General features: G+C 43.8%; 1 protein-coding gene across 1 annotated transcript in view; it reads right to left on the bottom strand.

Moving 5' to 3' along the window:
* The window catches only part of COL9A3 (collagen type IX alpha 3 chain), a 169712-nt gene that overhangs the window by 123103 nt on the left and 20277 nt on the right, over positions 1–26332 (bottom strand). The window contains exons 7-12 of the mRNA XM_030213529.1: positions 23727–23750; positions 19567–19620; positions 14901–14954; positions 7109–7150; positions 6884–6940; positions 2009–2062 (exon numbers count right to left, since the gene is read on the bottom strand). Of these exons, the coding sequence (XP_030069389.1) occupies positions 2009–2062; positions 6884–6940; positions 7109–7150; positions 14901–14954; positions 19567–19620; positions 23727–23750 (285 nt within the window). The remainder of the gene's footprint in view (positions 1–2008; positions 2063–6883; positions 6941–7108; positions 7151–14900; positions 14955–19566; positions 19621–23726; positions 23751–26332) is intronic.

Raw genomic sequence — 26332 nt, forward strand, 5'->3', positions numbered from 1 at the left:
ACATCGTACCTTATGCTATGAGTGGAGGAGTGGCCTAGTGGTTAGGGTGGTGGACTTTGGTCCTGGGGAACTGAGGAACTGAGTTCGATTCCCGGCACAGGCAGCTCCTTGTGACTCTGGGCAAGTCACTTAACCCTCCATTGCCCGCCGCATTGAGCCTGCCATGAGTGGGAAAGCGCGGGGTACAAATGTAACAAAAAAAAAAGAAAATAAAATAAAATCTTGTTAGGTAGACTGGATGGACCATACGGGTCTTTATCTGCTGTTTACTATGTTACTACTAGTAAAAAAGGCCCGTTTCTGACACAAATGAAACGGGCGCTAGCAAGGTTTTCCTCGGAGTGTGTATGTTTGAGAGAGTGTATGTGAGAGAGAGTGAATGTGCGAGTGAGAGAGTGAGTGAGTCTGGGTGCGAGTGGTCTGTGAGAGAGAGAGTGTGTGTGTGAGAATGAGAGTGTGTGCAAGTGCCTGTGTGAGACACAGTGTGAGCGAGAGAGAGTGTGTTTCACACAGATACAGTGTGTGCGAGACACAGACTCTCTGTGAGACTGAGTGTATGAGACCAAGAGAGTGTGTGAGTGACTGTGTGACACATAGAGAGTGAATGTGATACAGTGTGAGACATACAGTGTGTGAGAGACAGTGTGTGAGAGTGAGAGAGAGAGACATTGACTGTGAGAGAGAGAGAGAGAGAATGTGTGAGAGAGAGACATTGACTTTGAGAGAGAGAGAGTGTGTGTGTGACAGAGATACCTCCCCCCCCTCTCTGGTGTCAGGCCCCCCCCCCTCTCTCTGGTGTCTGAGTGTTACTGTGCAGGACGCTGAGCTCTGGCTGTGCTTCAAGGAACTGACCAATCATATTTAATAGAATGCACCTCCAACATTCTGAAGCCGAGAAACCTTGTGTGGTTGGTCACGTCTGCTTGTGACGAACCCGGAAGTACATGATGTCAATTCAGGAGATGGATACAGAGAGCAGGAATGCCTCAGCCATGCAGTCAGCTTCAGAATGTTGGAGGTGCGTTTTATTATATAGGATGAAGGTACTATGGAAGAAAACAAGAACAGCGGGATCTTATCAAAAAGCCAGAGCTGGAGGTGGGGTGGGGGAGTCTGAGCAGCAGACTGAAAACTGATTCCAAATCACTTTTTGACAAACAAAACAAACTTTCTCCATTCATCACACAGTCTATTGATATTTATAGGTCTGAAAGCAGATTTAAATGCATTGCAAAGAGGTCATACAAGGACATTTGTGCTGCAGAGACAGAGGAAATGCATTCACTTATGCTGGGATAGAGAATGTTACCTGAGACATCTAGGTCCTTAGGGACCAGGAGAGAGAGATGGGGCAGAGACAGATGCACTGGGATTGGGACAAAGTTTACAGTGGGGTCCTATAACCACCTTATTTTCCCCAGTGTATAACAGAAACCTATAAACACCCCAGCAAGCCAAGAAAGCCAAGTTCAAATCCCACTGCGACTCTTTGTGATCTTGGCCAATCATTTAACCCTCCATTGCCTCAGGCACAACCTTAGATCAACAGCTCTCTAGGGATGGGCATACCTACTGATACCTGAAAGTAACTTACCTTGAGCTACAGTTGTCAGCGAAATCCAAAGTCATAATACATTAGTCATTAACTCATCTCTCTATCATCTATACGTCTGCAGTATACTCTCACTCACTCTTGTGGCAGATCCAGGTTCGGCTGTGGCCCTCTGGACAAGCTACCAGAACACTGCACAACAGACATGCTGAGCTCTGCGTCTCCCTTTCTCAGGGTTGAGGGATGCCACGACACTTTGAACCCCTGAAAACAGACCCCACACACTTCCATCCTTTCCTGCATATACACCAGTTACCCCAGCTCTGAAGAACAGCACCAGTTGCAGGCGAGTGGCTAATGATTGGAGAATTAAAGGGCCTTACAGTGCCATTACCAAGGTCTCCGACATTCATCTTGTGAAAGATCTTCAAAAAAAACCAAAAAAAAAACACTTACCTTCTGTCCAATCTTCCCTTCCTCTCCTGGCTCTCCCTTGTACCCTGTATGACCCTGTAATCAAAAATTAAGACCACAGATATTTATTGCCGTCAACCTACTGTGGGCTGATTTTCTATAAACCTTTCTTGTGGGTAAACAGCACTTTACATTCACAAACACCCACTTACAGAATTGCACAATGGTATTCAAGCATAAAAGTATGCGATGCCAATACACAGTATGTACTTCTTTTAAGCAGTATGAGGGTACTTTTAAGAGCCATTTTCACATGTAAAATCTCTCTTATGAAATTAGGTCCTGCCTAAAAGTGTACACAGTGCAAGTTGGCATGTATTTTTGTGGTAGGCGTGCACAGGCATGGAGCATGGACAGAGTCAGAACATTCACGCACATTTTAGGAAGTACATGCTAACATTTACATTAGTGTCATGGCTATGGGGGGCATTGGGGGCCCAGGCCCCCCCATTCTTGCCTCAGGCCTTCCCAACTCTGGTGGCCAGTCAAGTACCTTTGTTTTGGGCACCACTGGCTGCTCTCCCATTCCTGCATCACTGTCCTCATCAATTTTCCAGGCTGCCAGCAGTGTCAGTGAGATAAGCACCCTGCCTTCAGCAGCCTGGAAGCTTTCCCTCTGCTACTGTCCTGCTTAACAGAGGGAAAGCTTCTGGAGCTGCTGAAGGCAGTGTGCTTGCCTCACTGATGGAGGCCCGGAAAATTGAAGGAGGGCAGCGGTGCAGGGAGCTGGATGGGAGTGAGTAGCACCGGATCCCAAGGGGGAGAGGATGCAGGAAGCAAGAAGCGCTGCAACGGGGGGGGGGGGGGGGGGGGGGGGGAGAGGAGATAAATGCCAGACTGCAGGGGAGGGGACAGGAAAGGAAGGAGAGAGCTGACCATGGGAGGGGGAGGGTAGAAGGGGAAGGAGAGAGAGCTAACAGACCATGGGATGGGGAAGGAGGAAAAGGGGAAAGGGGGAGAGCTAACATACTATGGTGGGGGCAGGAGGAAGGGGAGGGGAGAGCTGACAGACCATGGGGGGAGGGTAGAAGGGAATGGGGACAGCTAACAAATCATGGGAGGGGGCAGGGGAGAGCTGATAGACCATGGGGTGGGAAAAGGAGAGGGGAGAGCTGACAGATCATGGGGGAAGGGTAGAATAGACAGGGAAGAGGAGAGCTGACAGACCATGGGGGGGGGGGGGGGGCAGGAGAAGGGGAGAGTTGACAGACCATGGGAGGGGAAGGGGAGAGCCGACAGACCACGGGAAGAGAAGAGATTGACAGCTGTTTGGTTCTTTTTTTTTTCTGCTAAGTTTTTCCCTCCCCTATGGCCCACAGGCACTGCTAGTGCCTGCCACTATTCAACCTTGAGCCTCCTCTTCAGTCTCCACCACAGTGCCCAAATAAAAACAAAAGTTTTAAAATTATACTTTTTATACTTTATAATTGCTGGGCTTTGGGGTGGGATTGAGATTTGAGAAAGGCAGTGAAGGTGGGAAGGGCAGAGAAAAGCAGAATTGATGTGGGGATGGGGGAATAGAGGGTCAGGATTGATGCTGGAGTATGAGAGGCTGGGGGATGAGGTATAGAGAAGGGCAGGGGAGATGCCAGGATTTATATGAGGGGGTGAGGGTGCATAAAAGGTCAGGGGTCAGAGGAAGATGCTGAGCTGTGGGACCGTTGCTACCTTTTTTGATTTCTTTTTGAATGGGTGTGCTTGCGCAGGGCTCCAAAGAACACCTCCTCTGCTGTTGAGTGCCGTATTTAGGGACTCGGTAAAAGCCAGATCTCCTGGATCTATCTGATCCAGTCTATAACAACTTCAATTCAGACGACCTGGCTTTTTCCCTGTCCTCTGCTCAGCCATGTCCCTTGATCATCTGTTTCCATGGTCAGCCTTGCTTTGCTACATTTCCTGATCAATATAAATATTTTATCATCTTCACATTAAAGCTGGATCCAGAGGTCTCCAGATCCTGCTTCGGGCTGCCTCTGTACATCCCCAGGCAGGTTGACTGTCAGCAATAAAGTCAGATCTGCCTTTAATGTGAAGAAAAAAAATGGCAAGATTCCTTGGCAGGATTAGCCAATGCACCAGAGGATCCAGAGATGTGGTGATCTTCTAGATTTAAAGCGATAAAGACTGGATTTGACAGATCTGGGGTATCCAGATTTTATGTGTCCCTATATTCATGTTTCATTAGTGTTAGTGCTAAGGGAACAGGGGTAACGTTGATTGGCACTGTTGTGTTCCCTTCCCCTGATTTACTCAGATTCAGATTGATGGACCTTGTTGGGCAACAGCTGTTTTTATTACAGGTGTCTAACTGTTATTCAGCAAATACCTACTTAACTTACACGACATGTCTTTGCAGAACATATTTAAATATTGAGGCTGGAGACATAATCGAAAGGGGCGCCCGAGTTTTCCTGAGGACGCCATCGCAGGACGTCCCAGCGAAGGGACGGGGAAACCCATATTATCGAAATAAGATGGGCGTCCATCTTTCATTTCGATAATATGATCGAGGATGCCCAAATCTTGACATTTAGGTCGTCCCTAGAGATGGCCGTCCTTAGACTTGGTCGTTTCTGATTTTTGGCGATAATGGAAACTAAGGACGCCCATCTCAGAAACAACCAAATGCAAGCCCTTTGGTCATGGGAGGAGCCAGCATTCATAGTGCACTGGTCCCCCTGACATGCCAGGACACCAACCGGGCACCCTAGGGGGCACTGCAGTGGACTTCAGAAAAAGCTCCCAGGTACATAGCTCCCTTACCTTGTGTGCTGAGCCCCCCCAACCCACTACCCACAACTGTACACCATTGCCATAGCCCTTAGGGGTGAAGGAGGGGCACCTAGATGTGGGTACAGTGGGTTTCTGGTGGGCTTTAGAGGGCTCACATTTACTATCACAAGTGTAACAGGTGGTGGGGGGCCTGGGTCCCACTAAAACTGCTCCAGGGGCCTGCATACTACCGCGATGTACCTGAATATGACATTTCAGGCTGGTATAGAGGCTGGCATAAAATATTTTTAAAGTTCTTTTTTGAGGGTGGGAGGGGGTTAGTGACCACTGAGGGAGTAAGGGGAAGTCATCCTTGATTCCCTCCGGTGGTCATCCGGTCAGTTTGGGCACCTTTTTGTGCCTTGGTCGTAAGAAAAACTGGACCAGGTAAAGTCATCCAAATGCTCGTCAGGGACACCCTTTTTTTCCATTATGGGTCAAGGACGCCCATGTGTTAGGCACGCCCAAGTCCCGCCTTCGCTACGCCTCCGACGCCCCCAGGAACTTTGCTCGTCCCCGCAACGGAAAGCAGTTGGGGACGCCCAAAATTGGCTTTCGATTATGCCGATTTGGGCGACCCTGTGAGAAGGACGCCCATCTTCCGATTTGTGTCGAAAGATGGGCGTCCTTCTCTTTCGAAAATAAGCCTGACTGTTGTCCCACAAGTTTTCATGGGTATCCAGATAATTTATTTGTGGGTTTTATTTTGGGGTAGAAAGTGATCTTGCATTTTGCCCCCTACAGTAGATAATGCCCTTTTATTTTTATTTCTCCTGTGCTGTACTGTAACATAGTAGATGACGGCAGAAAAAGACCTGCATGGTCCATCCAGTCTGCCCAACAAGATAAACTCATGTGTATACCTTACCTTGATTTGTACTTGCCTTTTTCAGGGCACAGACCGTACAAGTCTGCCCAGCAGTATTTCCCGCCTCCCAACCACCAGTCCCGCCTCCCATCACCGGCTCTGGCACGGACCGTATAAGTCTGCCCTCCACTATCCTCGCCTCCCAACCACCACCCTCTTCCCCCACCTGCTCCGCCACCCAATTTCGGCTAAGCTTCTGAGGATCCATTCCTGCTGCACAGGATTCCTTTATGCATATCCCACGCATGTTTGAATTCCGATACCGTACTGCTTACAGAGAATGTGATTTCTCGGTGTTTCCTTTTCTAATTTTTGGTCCTTTATTCTGTAATTTGCCAGGATTGGTCTGTGTTCTATGAGAGATTCTGCTGGCATGTAATTTGTACGTGAATATGAAAAGTGCCCCACAGGATGACATATTTCAGTAGGCATTTACTTCTATAAACTGTAATTTATGCACTTAAATTGTCAGTCTGAAACTTGCTCTTTCTTGATGTGGCCAAAGATCTACACTTAATATACCACAGAGTTGTAGCCATATTTAAAGAAGGCTTAAGGGAGAATCTTTGCACACACATGCTTTGAAAACTACCTAATGGTGCGCAGGCACAAGTACTCATGCTGGGTTCCAAGGTCAGAAACAATGTGTGCCAATATTTACAAATTCAGTTGCAGGTGTGTAGTTTTTTGCCTCAGTCCAAGTAGTAACCACATTGTGAAATTATGCCACTATATTAGCCAGTCTGTTCCAAAGCAATTTTCAAACAATAGGACTATACCCAGATCCTTTTGAAAATAGGTCATTTTAAACTGTTGTATTAATTTTATTTGAAAAATATGTGCAGCCTTCACTTCAATTTATTCCCTCTTTTATCTTGAAATCTATCTACAGCTACTTCTCTACCATTTATCTTGCTTCGTAATAATCAGTGGGATGCCCAGGCATGACACTAATGACTCACAGCACAGCAGCACCATGATTCATAAGGGTGAGTATGGCTAAGTGGGAGCGGCTTCTAGGTATGATGGAAACATATTGAAAGGAAAATCCATAATTTAACGGTTTTATGGGTTCTAGCCACTGACCAAGCTGTAACATATTTATGGCATTTCTTGGATTCGGGTTCAGTGTCCAATGTTCCCGTAATAAGCCATATGAAAACAGATTGATGAGAACATTGGACACTAAAGGGTTAATAACTCAGGATTGTCCTTACCTTGAAGCCTGGTATTCCAGGGGGTCCTGGGGGTCCTGGAGGACAGATAGCTGGACACTGTAAAGAAGAAGTGAAGGCATCTATAAATATTTTAAATACCAGCTAGATTGTTTTCAGTGTTCCTTGCAACGCTTTTCAGGTTATTTTTCCAAAGCCATGTGTAGTTTCCATTAACTACACTTCCTTTTGGTTGAGGCTTCATATACAAAAGCAAGTTAGACACACCTGGAGATCCCCACTGCCATCAGGAATAATGCCAGGCAGACCCTAATAAGAAAAGAAACAATTTTGATTTGTAATATAACATGAGAATTTGATTGGAAGTCTGAGAAGATGTAACTACAGAAAAGAAGAAACATGATGGACACAAGATATACACAACCTCAAGCAATGAAGCAGGTTATACCTGGGGTCTCAACCAGCACCGTTCGAGTTCACCTTTGTAGGAGTGAGAACCTGGGGAAATTATCGATAGTATAATGTTCCAGTGAAGGTGGAATTCTGATGCCACATTTTGAAGGAATATTAGATGGCTAAGGAGCACAATCCTGTATAAACTCAGCCCTTTCATGGGTTACCAATATTGTACTTGCCCAACTTCTAAAGGCACCTCTAGGATATCTAACTTGGCAGACACTATTCCTAGTTGTAATAGCCTCTGGATTACCCAACATGCAGTATGCGTACCCCAAGGGGTACAAGGTGTGCGGCTCCTGACCCCCCCCCCTAATAAAAAGCTTATTTGCCCCCTCTTGGTCCCTCCTTTTGCTGTTGGGTTTCTCTCCATTTTGCTCCTCTAATGTGTGATGGCATCCTTCCCTCTCCCAACCCTCCGTAACGTTTCAAAGCTGTCTTACAGAGGTTGCTAGCAGAGAGGCAGCGATTCAAAACGCACTGCTCATGCCTAGATTGGAGCCTTCTGTATGACACAACTTCCTGTTTCTGTATAAGCAGGCGGGAAGGTCAGCACAGGCAACTCATTGTGAATCGCTGCCCACAGCCAGCAATCTCTAAGACCGCTTTATAAAGGTATTTTGGGGGGGGGGGGTGGGAGGAGAGAGGGAGGGAGGGAGGGATGTCATCATGAATTAGAGAAGGAGCAAAAGGGAGTGAAGCCAGGTCACAGGAGGGGGAGAAGAAAAGCAGGACTGATGGTGGGTGGAAGGAGGGATAAGGAGAAAAACTGGACTAATGATGGCTTGGTGGGTGGGGTGAGGTGGAGAAGTACATGGAGAAAAACTGGACCGATTTGGGGAGGGGGAGCTGGAGGGAGAGAAGGTAATGGAGAAATGTTGGCCCAATGGAAGTGGGGGTAGGGGTAGGGGTGGGCTTGGAGGGAGAAGAAGAAATGCTAAACATGGTAGGTAGGTAGGGGGGGGGAGAAGGAGAAAAGCTGGTCTAATGGTGTGAGATACAGGTAGGAAAAGGGAGAAAAGCTGGACTGAAGTGAGGTGATGTAGGGTGGGAGGGGGGAGAAGGAAAAAAGCTGGACCAATAGTTGGATGGTTGGTGAATAGGGCAGAGAAGGAGAAAAGCTGGAGTAATGGGGGGGGGGGGGGGAGCAAAACTGGACCAATGGTTGGTTTGTGGGGGTAAAGGAGTAAAAGCTGGCCCAATGGTGGGTGGGGGGGAAGAAGGAGAAAAGCTGGGCCAAATTAGTGGGGTGGGATAGGGAGGGAGAAGTGTAATGTTGGGCCACTAGGGAGGAGGAGAAGGCATAATGGGGACAAGGGGAGGGAACAGACAGCAGGATTCTAGACATGAAGTGGGAAAGAATGGGGAGCTGCTGAATATTGAGGAAGAGGAGAATAATGGGAGAGGTGGGGAGGAGATGGAGTGGAGAGCGAGCAGGGGAGATGCTGACTATGAGGGGAAGGAAAAGAAAGGGGTAGAGATGGGGAGGTATGGGGGATGGAGAGAAAAAAAGGGAGAAGCTACATTGTTGGCCAGAAAGAAGAGATGCTGCACTGTTGGGGCAAGAAATGAAGAGGGGGCAGGGAATGAAGAGGGAACAGGGAGATGATAGACTACAAATGTTGGAAGTGTGGGAGAGAGGGAAGACATTTGGCTACAAGAATAGGGGTGAAAAGAAAGAAGATGGGCTCTCAGGGTGCGTGTGGCGAGGAGAGAGAGAGACAGACAAGATGCTGAACTACAAAGGTGGAAAGAGGGAAACTGCTATACATCATGGAACTATGTGGGAGAAGCCATGAGGGGTTGTCAAGGAGATGAGTAAGAGGAGAGTGGTGAGTGCAGAGTATAAAAATGTGGTAATGGGTGGGGGAGAGGGGGACAAAAGGGAATAAGAGAATGGGGAAGGAGTGAGATCAGAAATGGGAGAGTTAAGGACCGAGAGGAGGAGATGGAAAGTTGATAGGCATGTGAAAAGTAAAAAGAGTGAGAACTGAAGGGTGATAGAGGGTGAAACCTGAATGGACAGAAAGGCAGAAGAGATAAAAAGGGAATGATAAAGATGTCAGAGACAGTTGTGAGGGAATAGAATATAGGAGGAGTGAGGAGAAAGGACAAAGAGAAAGTGGGCAGAAGACAGCAGGAAAGCAAAAGATAGAAACTCACTGGGGTCAACGTGATTGGAAAAATAAAATGTTCAGACAATAAAGGTAGGATAAAAAGGTATTTTTATTCTGAATTTACGAACTGGAATATGTTAATTTTGGGACACGTGTATCGCAGATATCTTAGTATTGTGTTCAATACAAGAGTAAATGAATGTGGTTTTATTTTTCTAGTGTTGAGTGCTGAATTTTGACTGCTTGGGAGTTACCAGCTCAATTTTTGTTTACATATTTTTATTTCTAATTTGTGATCTCTATTTGGTGAGGGTCTGACTGTGCACAGATGCTACCATTTGAAAATGATTGTGGGTGCCAAACAATACAAATAACCCCTCCCTGGACATAATGAAGGAGCTTGCTCAATATTGGGGGTTGTCAGTACCCACTAGATCCACATATATAGCTCCTATGTGGCTGTGTTTTGCCTGTGACCGACGTGCAGTTTGTTGTTTGCATGTAATTTGTGTAGAGATCTAAAGAAATCCCACATAGCTGTTTGACCAATAGTAGGTGTTTTGGTGTTTTTTGGCCCAATGTAATATTTGTAGTGTTATTTGAATTTTAGGAATTAGTGCTAGTTTAGTGTATGTCAGGTTTGTTACATATATGGTGAGTTGTCAGGTTTTGCATTTTACAGTGTGCCTGATAATGGAGATATTTATGTTGTTGTTGCTCAGATGACACGAGAATCAGAATATATTTGTATGGTGACTTCCAAGGAGAAATGTCCTCTTGGTGGGGGGGGGGGGGGGGGGGGAGGTTAGATTTTTGTGGATACAGAGAATGTTTATATTTAATTCATAGGAACTGCTATACTGTGTCAAACCAAAGGTCCTTGGAAATGTATGCATTCCTCTGCTCCAACCCAACTACTCTGCCCTGCAGCGGTAAAAGGAAGCAAGTGCTTCTGTAAAAATAGAAACTTGCTTCTTTTTTCCCATTGCAGGGCAGTACTCCTTCATGCCTCCCGGCTGCCAAAAATTTAGTTGGAGAATACTGTAGTATCAAATGTGTAAATGTTGAGAAAAACACCGATTAGTCCAAGATTTTGTTGGTAATGTTACAAATTTGTACTACTGTGAGTGACTCCACAGCCCTGGCTGCCAAGCCCCTCTATCTTTCTCTGGGGTTGGAAGGAGATACGTTGTTTCTTTTACATTTCCACTGTTGGCGTAATGATTGTTGCACTTGCTCGAGTCTTTCCATGTCTGAGTAAGTGGAACTTACTTAGATGCGGGAAGACCCAACCCCTGCAACAATCGTGATATGTTGGGTCTACTGAGTCCTTCATCTTGTTTTCTCTAGGGGTGGAAGTCTCCCAGTCTCAGAAAAACAACAAGAAGTCTTGGCAGCCCCTATCTGTAACCTTCCACTAGAGGTAATTTGATGGAGCCTCTGAGCCCCTCTTTTTGTTTCTCTGGGGGTAGAAGGTGATATGTCGAGCCACTGTCTTGTTCTAGGGATGCTGAAAATGGGGGGAAAAGACAGGGACACAGAGAAAATAAATAGATAATGGACATGGAGAGAGAAGAAATGTCAAATGGACAGGAGACCTTGACAAAAGAGAGAAAAGAAAATAGACAAAAGCATAACCCAGACACTGGGACCAACATAATTATAAAAATGAACAGTGAACAAAGGCAGAAAAGTGATTTTATTTTCTATGGTGTGGTTAGAATAGGTCAGAGTTTTGGAATGTACATGAGCGTGAAATATAACAAATAATGGTAACTGTGTTGATTTTCTAAGCACAGAATGCTAAAAGAGATAACAGGTCACATTTTGCATTTAAGTGGCTGTGTTTGAACTCCTTGCATATTCTGAAGACAGTTTGTACTTCTGTGTCATTATGTGCTATTTATTTTTAGTTTTCATTTGTTATGTGCATAGAAAAGTGTCTTGGTTCATTGGGAACTATTTATTAAGACAAAAATGAAATTTCTTCACAAAAGTGGAGAAGTTGCCCATACTGATCAATCAAGATTCATCTTTTATTCTCTGGGAAAATGAAAGAAGAAATCTGACTGCTCACTACGGGGAAGTTCTTCCCTTTTGTGGAGAACTTTTTTTTCTCCTGTTTTTATAAACAGACCCATCAATAAGATTGTTCATTTTTACTCAGATTGTAAGAACAACATACCAGCTGTCAAGGGGCCAGACAGTTTATATGGTAGTGAAACATCACTGTGTCTTGTTCTGAATACCATTTCCAATGATCTGTACATGTGTTATATGTGTTTCCAAGTTAGTTAACTGTTTAATAATAAAATGTCAATTGCAAAAGCTCTGCTGAAACAACCGATCGGCGGTACTCGGTTGATACTTGTTAGACTAAGTGGGTATTTGGCTTGAAGAAGTTGTGAAACACTGCTCTACTAACATAGATATGAATGTCCCCACAAACCCAATTATTCTCTAACAGAGTTATGCTCCATATCCACACAAAACTCCTTCAAAATTTTGTATCAGAATCCAATTAAACCAGATCATATTATTGGAATTTTTCAAAAAGATTTTTTTATTTTCCACACTTTTCTGGACAGAAACTATTCCCAGATAGACTTATGCATTCTAGGAGACAAAAAATCTCCCTCCCAACCCCTCTCTCTCTCTCACACACACCAGTGAGGTCTAAAAAAAAACCCGAGAATGGCATGAGGACGGGAACCTGCAGTAACCACGGGAACAGGGACAACCTTTGTCACCGTATAATTTTCTACTCTGAAGCCTGTTAATGAACTGGAGGTTATTTATGTTTGAGTGATGCAGATGACAATATTTTGATTTTTTGGAAAAACAAGCAAACATGCTAGCCATAACTAGCAAAATTTGCATGGGGGATCCTGTACATTCCTGCTACCAATGCATCTTCTATTGCAGGAAAGACTATGGAAGACAGGAGAGCTAGACAAAATCCTAAGATTGTTGATGACTTTATTCATCCACAGATTAAAAAATCATAACAGTGCTTTCTAGGGCATATTTCTCCCCCACTAGGGAATACAGAATGGGTTGTATTTTGTATCCCTGGGCATTTTAACAGGGTGGATTAGGATTCCCTTGGGTAGTAGAAGTCAGCTATTGTTGGGGTTGGAAGGGTAGAGAGTGGTGGTTGAGGTTATTATAGTTGCTCGTTGTTATTATTGTTTTGTATTAGTGATTTATAAACAACAGTTGCACAACACATTGTTCCTCCTTATACTTTAATAAAAAGATTTCAATAGAAAATTGTGTTTGAGGCTTGAACAGGTGGACAACCCACAGGGATGGGATGGGGCAGGGACGGGGAGAGAACTTGTGAGGATGGGGCAGGGATGGAGACAGGGCTGGGACAGTGATAGGGATGGAGACAGAACCTGTAAAAGCAGTTGGAACCAATTAAGTACTTAGTTAATTGTGGATGGAAGTGTGAAATACCTGAACATTTCAAGGGATTCTTAAGCTGGGGGTCCAAGATGGGCATTATGGTCTTTATCTACTGTCAGGCTCTCTGCTTTGTTCAGCCCTCATCAGGGCAATGCAATGATTCTGATGTTAATTTAGCATAGAAAGCAAAACCAATCACACCACTTTCTGATAAGGTGGAGATTGTGTATCAAAATGAGGGAGATGTTATTCTGTCTCAACTAGATAAAATCAGTTGTACATGGGCTAAATTTATTTTGGAAGTTCATTTTATTGCACACCACAGCATGGAGCTAGAATTAAGCATGGAGGAGTAGCCTAATGATTAGTGCAGCGGGCTTTGATCCTGGTGACCTGGGTTCAATTCCCACAGCAGCTCCTTGTGACCTTCAGCAAGTCCCAGGTACAAAAACTTAGATTGCGAACCCTCTAGGGACATAGAAAGTACCTGCATATAACGTGTACAGTGCTGTGTATGTCTAGTAGCGCTATAGAAATGATGAGTAGTAGTAGAAGTAACTGAAGCAAAAGACTTTGGTACAATTGATGAAAACAAACCCCAAAATGTATTTTATGCATCTGAGCTGGGAAAACATCAGAAATCCCTGCAAGGGGCCAAAGACGATACCAAACCATCTGAGAAATGACCAGACCTGTAGGCGACGTCCCTCTTGCTCTCCAAATCCCTGAGCTCAGAGGAGTCCCCATCTCTCACACTTCCTGCTAGAAAAGAAATACCAGAGCCAAGGAGGAAGGAACTGGCAGTTCCTTACAGGGATTTTCATGAGTTTAAATGTATCACAAGGCTTTTCTGCAGCTAGGAACCCTCCCTGTTAAGACACTGTTTCCTTTAAACTTCCTTTTTGTCTTTCAAACTACAGCTTAATGTAACTAAAAGATAACACGCACACATAATCATTACACAGTTATTAATGTGAGCTAGCATCAAGATGGGTTATTTTATCACTAACTTGCTATTTTAGCACAGGTCCCATTTTTTTGAAATGAGATCTAGTTACTAATAACTGGGGTTAACTCCTCCTCTTATCTAAAGAAAAGAAAAGAAAAAAAAGAAATGTCTCTGGAAATCAAAATCACTATGTAATGAAAGTGAGCCAAGTATAGGGCAATCAAGCCATTGTGACATCACTGATGAGGTTGGCTCTTAGGCACTAGTGGAATGAGGCATTATGACATCATAATATCAGCTCTGGTTACCAGAAACCGAAACTCTTCACACTAAGGGGGGGAAGCTATCTATGTGGACTAACATTAAGATGTGTTATTTTACCACTAGCTCGTGCTGTTTTAGCACAGGTCCTGTTTTCTGCAATGAGACCTAGTTACTAACAACTGGGGTTAACAGTAAAATAATGGTAGCCCACATTGACAACTTCCACTCAAAGGCAGTAATTCTATAAAATACTTTTCATGCATAGATGACAGCTTATTTAAATAAAAGGTGACATGCAGGCAGAGTCACAATTTGTGTACACATTTTATAAAATATGCAATAGATGCATCCTTTGTGCAGTAACATTTAGGCCTTCTCCTGAGCAGCTTTTTTCTAGCAGTTGTTTCTGCAGAGCTTGGCACATGAGCAATTACGTGTCTTTTTCTAATTGGCTAAATATGGCCATCTGCTGTATGTGGCCTTCACATATAGGTGACCTTTAATAAAGAATCTACCCTCCTTAAGAATACGGAGTCAACAATCCTGACAGTTTAGGGATAAAGTATTTACTGGCAGTCAGAGACACAGCTAGCTCGGACGCAAGGGGAGCAACCACTCCTCCAAATGGAATTCCGACTGCACCGGAGCCTATTTTTCACGCAGTCCATCGTGCTTATGCAGTGCATGCGCATGCCGCTCCCCCTGGCGTCACATCCCGGCTACACTTCTACTGGCAGTGAAGTCTCCAGAGGAGCCTCTTCCAAGACTAGCGCTCCCTTGTTTCTCAGCCCTTGGCTATCAGGATGCTACTTTCTAAAGTTTGTAGGTTTTCTCCAGAATCAATAGAAAACATTTTACTCACTGGAGGTCCAGGAGGGCCGGGTGGTCCAGAAAGCCCAGGAGGTCCAGGTGGTCCCTATCACAAATTAAAATTAATATTAAACACTTCCATTTCTCTCAAACATATACTCCAGATTTTTCTTGTATATAGCCCTGGAAATACAGATGTACAGGAAAAAGTACCACTCACACCTCCGTTAAAATACAGAAACAGGCTGAGCGGTGCATGCAGGTCAGAGTGACTGGCTGACAGTGAACAGACAGGAGTATTAGGAACGCGCTAGAAACTGGCCAAAGAACATTGACTGTTAGGGTGGCCTGAAGGCTCAGTGGCAGCAGTATGTACTACAATGTGGCAGGTCCTGGGATGGCTTCTTAGCTCAATATCTGCTTCCAGCGGAGACCAAGAATGGTGCACAGGCACTGGGAGGAGAGGGTCCCAAGTTTATTAAACATTTGATATACTACCCATCATCAGGAATACTTGAGTGGTTTACATATAATTCCAATAATATAAGAAAAGTTACAATATTAATAGAAGAGAAATAAAAAGAATGACCTACATTGCTGTACCAGACTATCAACCCCAGACATGACAGAACAGTTAATAGTTAGCAGTTGGATTCAGGTCCATGATTGCAGGGTTTCAGCAGCCTGGGACCATCATTGCAATGACCAGATTAGGTCTGGTAGTTGGGGCTGTGGTGGACGAGTGTAAAATTTTGGATGAGGGCAGGAAGGCACTGGTGGAAGGCCTACCTAGTGCATTTGATCTGGTGGATCATGATATTCTTTTGCATACTCTGAACAGTATGGAAATAACTGGTGACGTCTATAAATGATTCTCAGGTTTTTTTTTTTTTAAAGATCACTTTTATAGAGTGAGATTTGATGGTAATTGTTCAGAGAATTGGCACAATCAATGCGAGGTTCTACAGGGGTCACCGCTGTCTCCTGTTCTTTTCAATGTTTAAATGCATTCATTAGGATATGCTTTAGAAAAGTTGGGAATCTATCTTCTCAGCTATACTGATGATATCATGGTTATGGACCTCATCGCCTTTTCAGTCGCACAGTTATTGCAAAACATCTTAAATGAAATAGAACACTGGATGCTAAAAGCATAAGATCAAATTAAATTCAGCCAAAACTAAATTTATGTTAATCAGCCTTAGTTCTGAAATGGATGAAGAGAGTGTTATGATAAATAAGACTCAGTATCAGTTTTCTCCATCCATTAACATTTTGGGGGTATGGTTGGCTAATAAATTGTCTTTAGGGATGCAAATTAACACTCTGACACAAAGTTCCTTCTTTCTGTTGCGCAATTTGCATCAAATTAGGAAATATTTTGATCAAGATCATTTCCAGCTTATTGTCCAGGCTTTAATTTTGAGTTTGTTTGATTATTGTAATATTGTCTATTTAGGAACTTCCAAACAAACGTCTCACTATACAGAATGTAGCATTACGTTAAATCTTCTCTTTAAAAAAAGTTTGAGTGTATCCTGCTATGATGTGAAGCTTCATTGGCTCCCGGTGCAGGCCAGGGTCCTGTTTAAATTTTCTTGGCTTGTGTTCAAAATTACATACAGTCAATCCCCATTTTACTTTTTGAACCATCTTATTAGTGAAGTGGAGTGGAGGAGTAGACTAGTGGTTAGTGCAGTGGACTTTGATCCTGGGGAAGCGAGTTCAATTCCCACTGCAGCTCCTTGTGACTCTGGGCAAGTCACTTAACCCTCCATTGCCCCTGATACAAAATAAGTACCTGAATATATGTATACCGCTTTGAATGTAGTTGCAAAAAACCTCAGAAAGACAGTATATCAAAGTCCCATTCCCCTTTCCCTTATTTTCACAAATAAACTAGAGTTACCAAAACATTAGAATTTTGTACCTTTTCTTCTCTAAAAATATGAGAGGAACCAGATTAATAGACACACTTTTTTCATATCAAGTGGTTTGTTTGGACACAGCTATTAAAGATCTCTTGATGTCCAAAATTTCATAAACGGATCAAAACTTACTTACTTAAAAAATTTTGTTTTAAATCATGCCGAATAGAATATGTAGTTTAAGGATATCTTGTCTTTGTTAGGTTATATTTTGTTATTCCTGGAAATATCCAGTTTTCTTTAATGTGTGATCCGCATTGAACTGTACGGTATACGGTGGAATACAAATTTATTGTTACTATTATTATTATTAAATTCCCAGATAGTCATGGGTGAAGGCACATGGTGCTGTAATCCGACAGATGCCGATTCCCAATTGAGCTGGAAGCCCCAAAGGAGCCAGAGGAATGTGCAAACCAAAAACAGGCCTACTCCTTTTCAGCTTAACTTTATTGTAAGACACTGAAACATTTATGAAGATTGTTGCACTAAGCTCTCGCCCTCAGAATGTAGAAAAGATGTTTCCATAATACAGTATTAGTGAAACAGGGACCTCTTTTGGGATGAGACTGATATCAGTTAAGTGCACTATTATTCACAATCATTAAGTAGTAATATTGAATGATCTAAGTTTGCACTGATTTTACTGTTTTTATTAAAGAGGAGATTTTTGACCTGTGATTAGAGAATGACACAGGGACAGGGACAGAGACTATGGTGATGGGGCAGGGACAGAGACAGATCCCACAGGGATGGAGACAAACTTTGTTCCTATGTCATTTTCTACTTTGAAGCCTGTTAATGAACTGGGCTGTTATTGAGTGATGCAGATGACGATATTTAGATTTTTTTGGAAAAACAAGCAAATATGCTGGCCACAACTAGCAAAATTTGTATGGGGGATTCCTGTACATTCCTGCTAAGAACATATGTTCTATTGCAGGAAAGACTGTGGAAGACAGGAGAGCTAGACTGAATACTGAGATTATTGATGACTTATTCATCCACAGATTAAAAAATCATAACAGTGCTTCATAGGGCATATTTATTTCTTCCCCACTAGGGCATACGGAATGCGTTGTATTTTGAACCTCCGGACATTTTAACAGAGTGGATTAGGATTCCTTGGGCTAGTAGAAGTAAGCTATTGGGATTAGAGAGGTAGAGTGTGGTGGTGAGAGGGGGTTATTATAGTTGCTCGTTGTTATTATTGTTTTGTATTAGTGATTTATAAACAACATATTGTTCCTTTTTATACTTTAATAAAAAGATTTAAATATAAAATCATAAGTGTTCGAGACTTCTGCAGATGAGTACAGAGTCCACGGGGATGGGACGGAGACAGGGCCTGCGGGGACAGGACGAAGATAGGGACAGACAGAACCTGCGGGGATGAGGTGGGGATGGAGACAGAACGGGGTGTGACGGGGATAAACTCTGACCCCGTGTCATTGTCTACCTGTGATTATACCTCATAGCCTCTCTGAAAAGTATTGGCATACAGCTGTGAACATTCTGAGGTCTTTTTCTCATCAATAATTCTGAATCCACTAAGAGGCAAATGTAATTAGTTTAAGTTGGTATTTCATTAATTTGCTGCATGTTGATAGAAACATGGGGTTCCTCAGGGGTCTGTGCTAGGACCGCTGCCTTTTAATATATTTATAAATGATTTAGAGATGGAAGTAACTAGTGAGGTAATTAAATTTGCTGATGACACAAAAGTTATTCAAAGTCGTTAACTCGCGACAGGATTGTGAAAAATTACAGAAGGACCTTACGAGACTGGGAGACTGGGCGGCTAAATGACAGATGACGTTTAATGTGAGCAAGTGCAAGGTGATGCATGTGGGGGAAAAAACCCCAAATTATAGCTACGTCATGCAAGGTTCCACGTTACGAGTTACAGACCAAGAAAGGAATCTGGGTGTTGTCGTCGTCGTCGTCAATAATACACTGAAATCTTCTGCTCAGTGTGCTGCTGCGGCTAGAAAAGCGAATAGAACGTTGGGTATTATTAGGAAAGGTATGGAAAACAGGTGTGAAGATGTTATAATGCTGTTGTATCGCTCCATGGTGCGACCGCACCTTGAGTATTGTGTTCAATTCTGGTTGCCGCATCTCAAGAAAGATATAGTAGAATTGGAAAAGGTGCAGCGAAGGGCGACTAAAATGATAGCGGGGATGGGACGACTTCCCTATGAAGAAAGACTAAGGAGGCTAGGGCTTTTCAGCTCGGAGAAGAGACGGTTGAGGGGAGATATGATAGAGGTAAATAAAATAATGAGTGGAGTGAAACAGGTGGATGTGAAGCGTCTGTTTACGCTTTCCAAAAATACTAGGACTAGGGGGCATGCGATGAAACTACAGTGTAGTAAATTTAAAACAAATCGGAAAAAATTTTTCTTCACCCAACGCATAATTAAACTCTGGAATTCGTTGCCGGAGAACGTGGTGAAGGCGGTTAGCTTGGCAGAGTTTAAAAAGGGGTTTGACGGTTTCCTAAAGGACAAGTCCATAAACCACTACTAAATGGACTTGGGAAAAATCCACAATTCCAGGAATAACATGTATAGAATGTTTGTACATTTGGGAAGCTTGCCAGGTGCCCTTGGCCTGGATTGGCCGCTGTCGTGGACAGGATGCTGGGCTCGATGGACCTCTGGTCTTTTCCCAGTGTGGCATTACTTATGTACAGAGTGTCCCTCCTCCTACCATGCACCTTTCCATCTGCCTACTGCACTGCATCTCCCACATATCAGTTACAACCTGAAAGAAATTGCTTCTCACCAGAGGTCCTTGGAGACCACTCCCACCTGGAAGACCACTTCTACCAGCAGGTCCCTGAAAGGAGAAAACAGAACATCAGGAATTCTGATCTTTACAGTAAAACATGCACTAATCCTTAAAGATTCATATGACCTTAGATCAAGTATGAGAACCCAGAGTCTCAGCTCTGTGGTCCTGGCTTACAGCTTTCCAATACATCAGTCTTTTGCTTGTACTCACCACCCACATGTACTGCCTCTTGAGCAACCTTCACTAATGCTATTTTAACTTCCTAAAAGGGTTTATTGCACTCTTTGAGTTTCATTGCTTCCTCCTTGAGGCAGAAATAATTTGCACAAAACAGTTCAATCACAGTCCATAAATCTCTCAACTTCTGTCCATAAAGAGGGACTGAATTAAAGACTTGCTCACTAATTACTTTCTCTTTTCCCTAAACTGTTCTGTGAACAGTGTTTATTGGATCTGTATTACTTTCACTAAAGTGTTTTTAGTAAAAAGTCTGCCTTAGTGTCTCTTCTCTGGCCTCTTTTTCCATCTTCCCTTGAGAAACAAACAGTTCAAGTAGCTGTAGCCTACATGTTTCTTGGCAGACAGAAGTTAGAGGTGAGCCAACCTCAATTATTAAAGGACTTGCATCTACAGAATGTTTTCATATTGAAAAAAATAAATAAATAAAAATCCCAGATTTATTCTATACTTTCTACATGGAAAGAAGGTATCCCAAGGTCATGCGCAAATGCCTAAGAAAAGTTCACTGTCACAGTCTTACCATGACTCCAGGGCCAGCCTTGTCCAGTGGTGTTGGGCAAATGGAAAGCCCAATCTCTGCAGCCTCTGGAGCATTGCAGAGTCCACGCAGACGACTCGCTAACGGGTACAATCCCGCAGTGATGTCAGACGCTAGACTATGCTGCAGTGTCAGGATGTTTAACCCTGCCAAATCCAGGCTTTGGTGCTTTGTGTTATAGCTACCCTAGATGCTTGTCTGGTGTTCTGTGGGCCCTAAGATGCCTCCAACTCTTCTTCAACTGCTGTTGGATCTTTTCTAGCTTCCAGCCGCTATCTGTGCGTGGGTTCCTGAAGTCTCTTGCTCCTGTGTGTGCGTGGGTTCCTGAAGTCTCTTACTTCCGTGTGTGCATGGGTTCCTGAAGTCTCTTACTTCCGTGTGTGCATGGGTTCCTGAGAAGCCACCAGCTTGTGTATGTGATTGGGTTCCTGAAGTGTCTTGCTTCTGTGTGTGAATAGGTTCTTGAGAAGTCACCAGCTTCTGTGCTTGACTAGGTGATGGTAGTGCTTTCCACCTCTGTATACGTGGCTTCTGGTCACCTCATTCCTGAGCTTGGGTGGCTTGCCTCAACCTTACCTAGTCTAGTTCCAGTATTATTTCCAGATGTTGACCCTGCATGGTTCCTGCCATGTGTTCTGCTTGCCTGAGATTGGTCTATCATAGTATTCAACTACCAACGAAGGGCTCACTATCTAGAAACATAACATTCACTCAGCTGTGCTAATTATTTATTAATTTATGCATTCTTGTATTCCACTATTATCCAAAAACACGTTTTGGTTCAAAGTGGCTTACAATTTATATTCTGGCCTAAATTACAATGATTGTTTACAAAAACCTTCTGGTAGAAGTTGTGATGCTGATTTACATTTACAAAGTGATTGACAATTAGGAAACAATTAGAAGTGGGGGTATACAGATAGGAAGCAGAAAGTTCTTTGACAGTTTAGTTACTTAGTTGTAGAATTTTTTTAAAGAGGTAGGTTCTCAGTTCTTTTCTGAACTGGAGGTAGTTGGTGATGCTTCTTGTGATTATTGGTATTGAGTTCCACCATTTGGAACCCAGGTAAGTAAATCCAGCCATGTACATGGTTTTGCAGATTATATTTCTGCAGTTGGGTAGATGTAGAAGCAAGTAGCCTCTGCTTTCTGGGCGCTAAGTAACAAGTTGGATGCATACGTCTATAGAATGCCGGGGGGGGGGGGGGGGGGGGAAATTCTATAAAGAAAAAACTAACACATATACACCAAGGGGTGAATTCTATAAGCTGTGCCTAAAAACGCAACATAGAAAAAAATATGCTTAAGTGCTATTCTATAAGCTGCACCTAAAGTTAGGCACAGTTTAGAGAATAGCACTTAAGTGCAGGGATCACACGTAAATTTAGACAGGGGCGTTTGTACCAACGAAAATACAGTGCAAATTTCCCCACCAAAATTTTGGCACAGAACCCCCTTCTATAATTGCATGCATAACTCGAATCCATGTCCACGCTCCACCCTGAAACACTATAGATCTCATAACCTCACAGTCCAGTTTTCTTGCATTCAGAAATGAAGCTTCTTGTAGAATGTTGTTGCTGAAGGCACCCCTTTCCATAGAAGACTCATTGCCTTTTCAAGGAAGCAGACCCGATGTAATTTGTCTTCTTCATAAAAAACCAGGGCAAAGGGGTGCTGCCATCTATATCTAATGCCTTCCTCCCACAAGCATTGTGTCAGGGGTCGCAGCTCAGCCCTTTGCTTCGGTGAAGTGGTAGCCAGGTCTTGATAAATATCAATATGGTAAGTGTCCCATTCAAAGTCAGTAGTGGCCCAAGCTTTAGCCAATATTGTTTCTTTCAACTTGAAGTCTTTAAAGCAGGTGACAATATCTTTAGCACGGTTTTGCCTCGGGTTGCCCAGTGCTCGGTGAGCTCTGTCAAGCATAATAGAAGAGGGATCCACTAGAGCAGTGCCTGAGGAAAGAAGGGCCCCTGCTATCAGTTGAACAACATTTTCACAATCCATATAATCAGGGCCTTCCGGTACTCCTCTAAACCGGAGATTAGACCTATGGCTTTGATTTTCAAGACCTTCAATCTTATCCAGAAGATATCTAGTGCTCTGTTTATTTTCATCTAATCTTTTATTAATGCCTGATAATTCTGTTGCATGCTCCTCCAGGAAAGTCTCCGTATCTGCCATGCGTTGACCCAATTCATTCAGTTCTCCCTCTGTTGCATGCTCCTCCAGGAAAGTCTCCATATCTGCCATGTGTTGACCCAATTCATTCAGTTCTCCCCAAAGATCCGCTCCCAAGGTCCCCAAGTCACTTGGAGGAAGGCGCCAATAGCCCTAATCGTGTCCTCAGTCTCCCCGAATTGCATAGGGAGCGTAGATTTTACAGTGGCTGCTGAGTCAGACTCAAGTGGGTCGAACGCCCCCTTTTCCATCTCCATTTCTGGTGGAATACTAGTCAGGGCCGCAGCCCGCTGTTGAAAGGCAAAGTCTTGCAAATTAATCACCCAATTTCGCTGATTGGCCATCCAAAATAGCGCGACCCAGCTTTATAAAATATCAGCGAGGAAAAGACCTCAAATTCAGTAGCTGGATGTATCAATAAGCTGCAATTTTTGCTGAATGGTGCACAAGCTCTTCGTTCAAAGAAGCCATTCTTGATGGCGACATCACTTCCTCTCTCGATGCGCATAAACATTTAGGTGTGGATTACGCAACTAAATTTACTAATTATTGGAACTAACTAGCTAGTTATTCAAATAAATTGTGTGCTCAAATTGGTCATGGGCAATTTTTGTTGACTTTTATAGAATTAGGAGGAAAATACACACATAAATGATGAGAAAAATGATGTACAAACATGTATATACACATTGGTAAATTATTCTCAAGAATATTCAAAAGGTAACATTCTTCTGCAGCTGAGATGGTTTCGCAACTCACATATTCTGCACAGTGCTCTGTGAATGTCAATTGCAGTCAGTGTCCCCCACCCGAGACTGGACTCCAGCAGAATCTCGAGGTCATTTAATAAACCCTTTTATAAGCATGAACAGCTTATTTATGTGCACATAAGGCCTCTTTTAAAATGTTATCATACCTAAAAAGTACAAACAGTACATGTAGGCAGGTACTTGTTAGGGAGAAGTATGTATTCAATTAAGATATGGCAGTATTTTATATGTCTTTATAAAACAGGCACCTTCCTACCCTATTAGCCTGGTTGCCCTTCTAGAGAGTTGTCCCCTGAACCCAGGTCACTTTCAGTGCAGTGCAAAGGGCAGTCAGTCACCACCCAGTGGTTTATCCATTCATCAACATTTCATGGTCATTCAACTATTTACAACATTGATGTTGACAAACTCCTACTTACTGAAGGCCCTGGTGGTCCCCTCCCCTGCAAACACAAGAGAGAAGGGAGATTTTAAGATTGAACACACCACAGTATTAACTATCCACTTAGGATCATATTCTGTATATGGGTCCAAAAAAAAAACAAAAACAAAAAAAAGAACATTAAGTGCTATTCTATAAACAGCACACTGAGTTGGGTGTTGTTTATAGAACAGAATCTAACTTTTAGGTGCGAAGACTTACACCAACTGAAACTTGGTGTAAATCCCCATTCTTAAGATGCGGATCAGGCATATTCTGTGTGTGCAAATTCTTGGAACACCCATGACCACGTCCCCTTTTCAGATCCGCACACAAGAATTTACACGCACATCTTTATAGAATAGCGCCTAGCAAGATGTGTATTTCCATTTTAATTATTGCTAATTAGCACCCAATGACTGGCACTAATTGGTTCGTTACTCAATTAAATAGTGCATGCAAATTGGGCACATATCCAAATTTGTGTGCACAATTTTGTGTGCCATATACAGAATCCAAGTTAGGGGTCAATTGTATAAAGTAAGCATTAACATTTACAAACTGATTATACACATAAATGGATTAGAATACCAATAGATGCTCACATAGATACCAGCTTTCTACAATTACATGCATATCTTTGGTGGTGTGTAGTTTGCAGGTGAGCATTACACATAGACAGGTTCTGAGCAGGGCACAAGAGTATTACAAGTTACACATTTGCACTTACACCGGCTCTATGGCTAGACTAAATTCTTGCACCTAAATGTGTACAGGTGTACACACCCAGTTATTACTCCTGCTGGAATAAAATATGGCAGTGGATTTAGGGAGGGGAGCTGAAAAAAAAAAAGATGGCTATTGTGGGAGGGGGAGGGGCTGTAAAAAAAAGGTGGATGCTGTGGGGCAGAGAGGGCTGTAAAAAAAAGTGGATGCTGTGGGGCGGAGGGGGCTGTAAAATAAAGAGGTGTATGCTATGTGTAGGTAGGTAGAGGGAGATAAATAAGGTGGATGCTATCAGGCTCTTTTTCAAAAGAGAAGGGCATCCAAAAAGCGACACAAAAGGCACATGGGCATCCCTGTGAAGATCGGCCAAATCCAATAATCGAAACAGGGCCGTAAGGACGTCCTCAGCGCGACACCCATCTATGGTCATACCCACAGGGGGCATGTCAGGGGCATGTTATGGGCGGTGTTACGAGATGGGTGCCCCCAGTGTATAACGACTAGCGAAATGGTTTCGCATGGGTGGGAACATGGGTGTCCTTAGTTAGACCTGAAATAAAAGTGAAAAGGGGGAAGTCGTCTTTAGACCCATTAGCGATTTTGTGCAGTTGGAGAGTGGCGAGAGCATTGTTGGGAGAGAAAGCTGAATCGTTGTTTGCAGAGAAAGCTGAGAGTTTGTTGAGTACCTGTTACCTTTGTCTGTGTGCCATAGTCGGAACATTTTTCACCCTCACCTGCCTCATTTGTGTTTTACATTTTCAGCTTTCCCTACCCCTTCTAGCCCCCAAACCCAGATACCACTACTCCTTCCTCTATCTCCCCCATCCCCTCTCCCTATTCTTCTCCATTCACTGTCCCCAAGTTCATATTTCATTCCCTTACCTGTTTGTAGTCTGTTTGTCTCTTTGTCCTGAGTACTGCTGCAGCATGTTTGTGAAGACTGTTGTTTGCTGCTTGGAGAGTGAGTAGCTAGAGGGTGTGGCAGGAGAGTTTGTACTGGGTCAGAGAGTGCTTGCAGTGTGGCTCTGCTGTGTGTGACCGCATTGTTTGTCGGTGGTGGGAGAGTGAGTGTCAGCTTCTGTTTGTTGCTGCTGTGTTTCACCAAGTTGGTAGGGAGAGGTGAGCACTGGTGTTACTGCGGAAGGCACTAAATGCACAGGTGGCTTACATGTTGGAGGAAGAGGGGAGGCACCGCAGGAGGTACTCACGCCCCAGAGTTTTCAGGCCCCGTAGCAGTTTCCTAGACCTCACTGACCTGCAGTCTCACTAGGTACCGCTTTGATAGGGCTGCCATTCAGCACCTTTGTGACCAGCTCCAACACCCCCCTGCAGCCCAGGACCCGTAGGAACAACCCCATCCCTGTGCACCTAAAGATCACTGCTTCTCTATCTTTTCTGGCCACTGGGAGTTTCCAGTCTGTCCTATGTGAGAACACGGGTCTCACCCAGGCTTCCATTTCTAACTGCCTCACCTAGTTCCTTGATGCCTTCCTTACCCACACCTCTGAGTAGATCAACTTCCCCACCACCCCAGCAGGACCTGCAGAACAACATGGCTGACTTCTACACCGTAGCTCGCTTCCCCTCGGTCATAGGCGCCATTGACTGCACACATGTCGCACTCAGATCCCCCCCCCCCCCCGGCATGAGAGGCCACTTATAGGAACAGGAAAGCATTCCACTCACTCAATATGCAAGTTGTGTGTGAGGCCCAGGGGGAGATTCTAGACGTGTGTGCCCAATACCCAGGTTCCACCCATGATGCCTATATATTGCAGCACTCAGGAATCTTCCGCAGGTTTGACCGAGGGGAGATCACCGGTGGATGGCTCCTAGGTAAGTGCAGCATGGATCTGCCCAAACTATACCTCCTCCACC

The sequence above is a fragment of the Microcaecilia unicolor genome, chromosome 8 (genome assembly GCF_901765095.1).
Source record: "Microcaecilia unicolor chromosome 8, aMicUni1.1, whole genome shotgun sequence".
Taxonomy (NCBI): domain Eukaryota; kingdom Metazoa; phylum Chordata; class Amphibia; order Gymnophiona; family Siphonopidae; genus Microcaecilia; species Microcaecilia unicolor.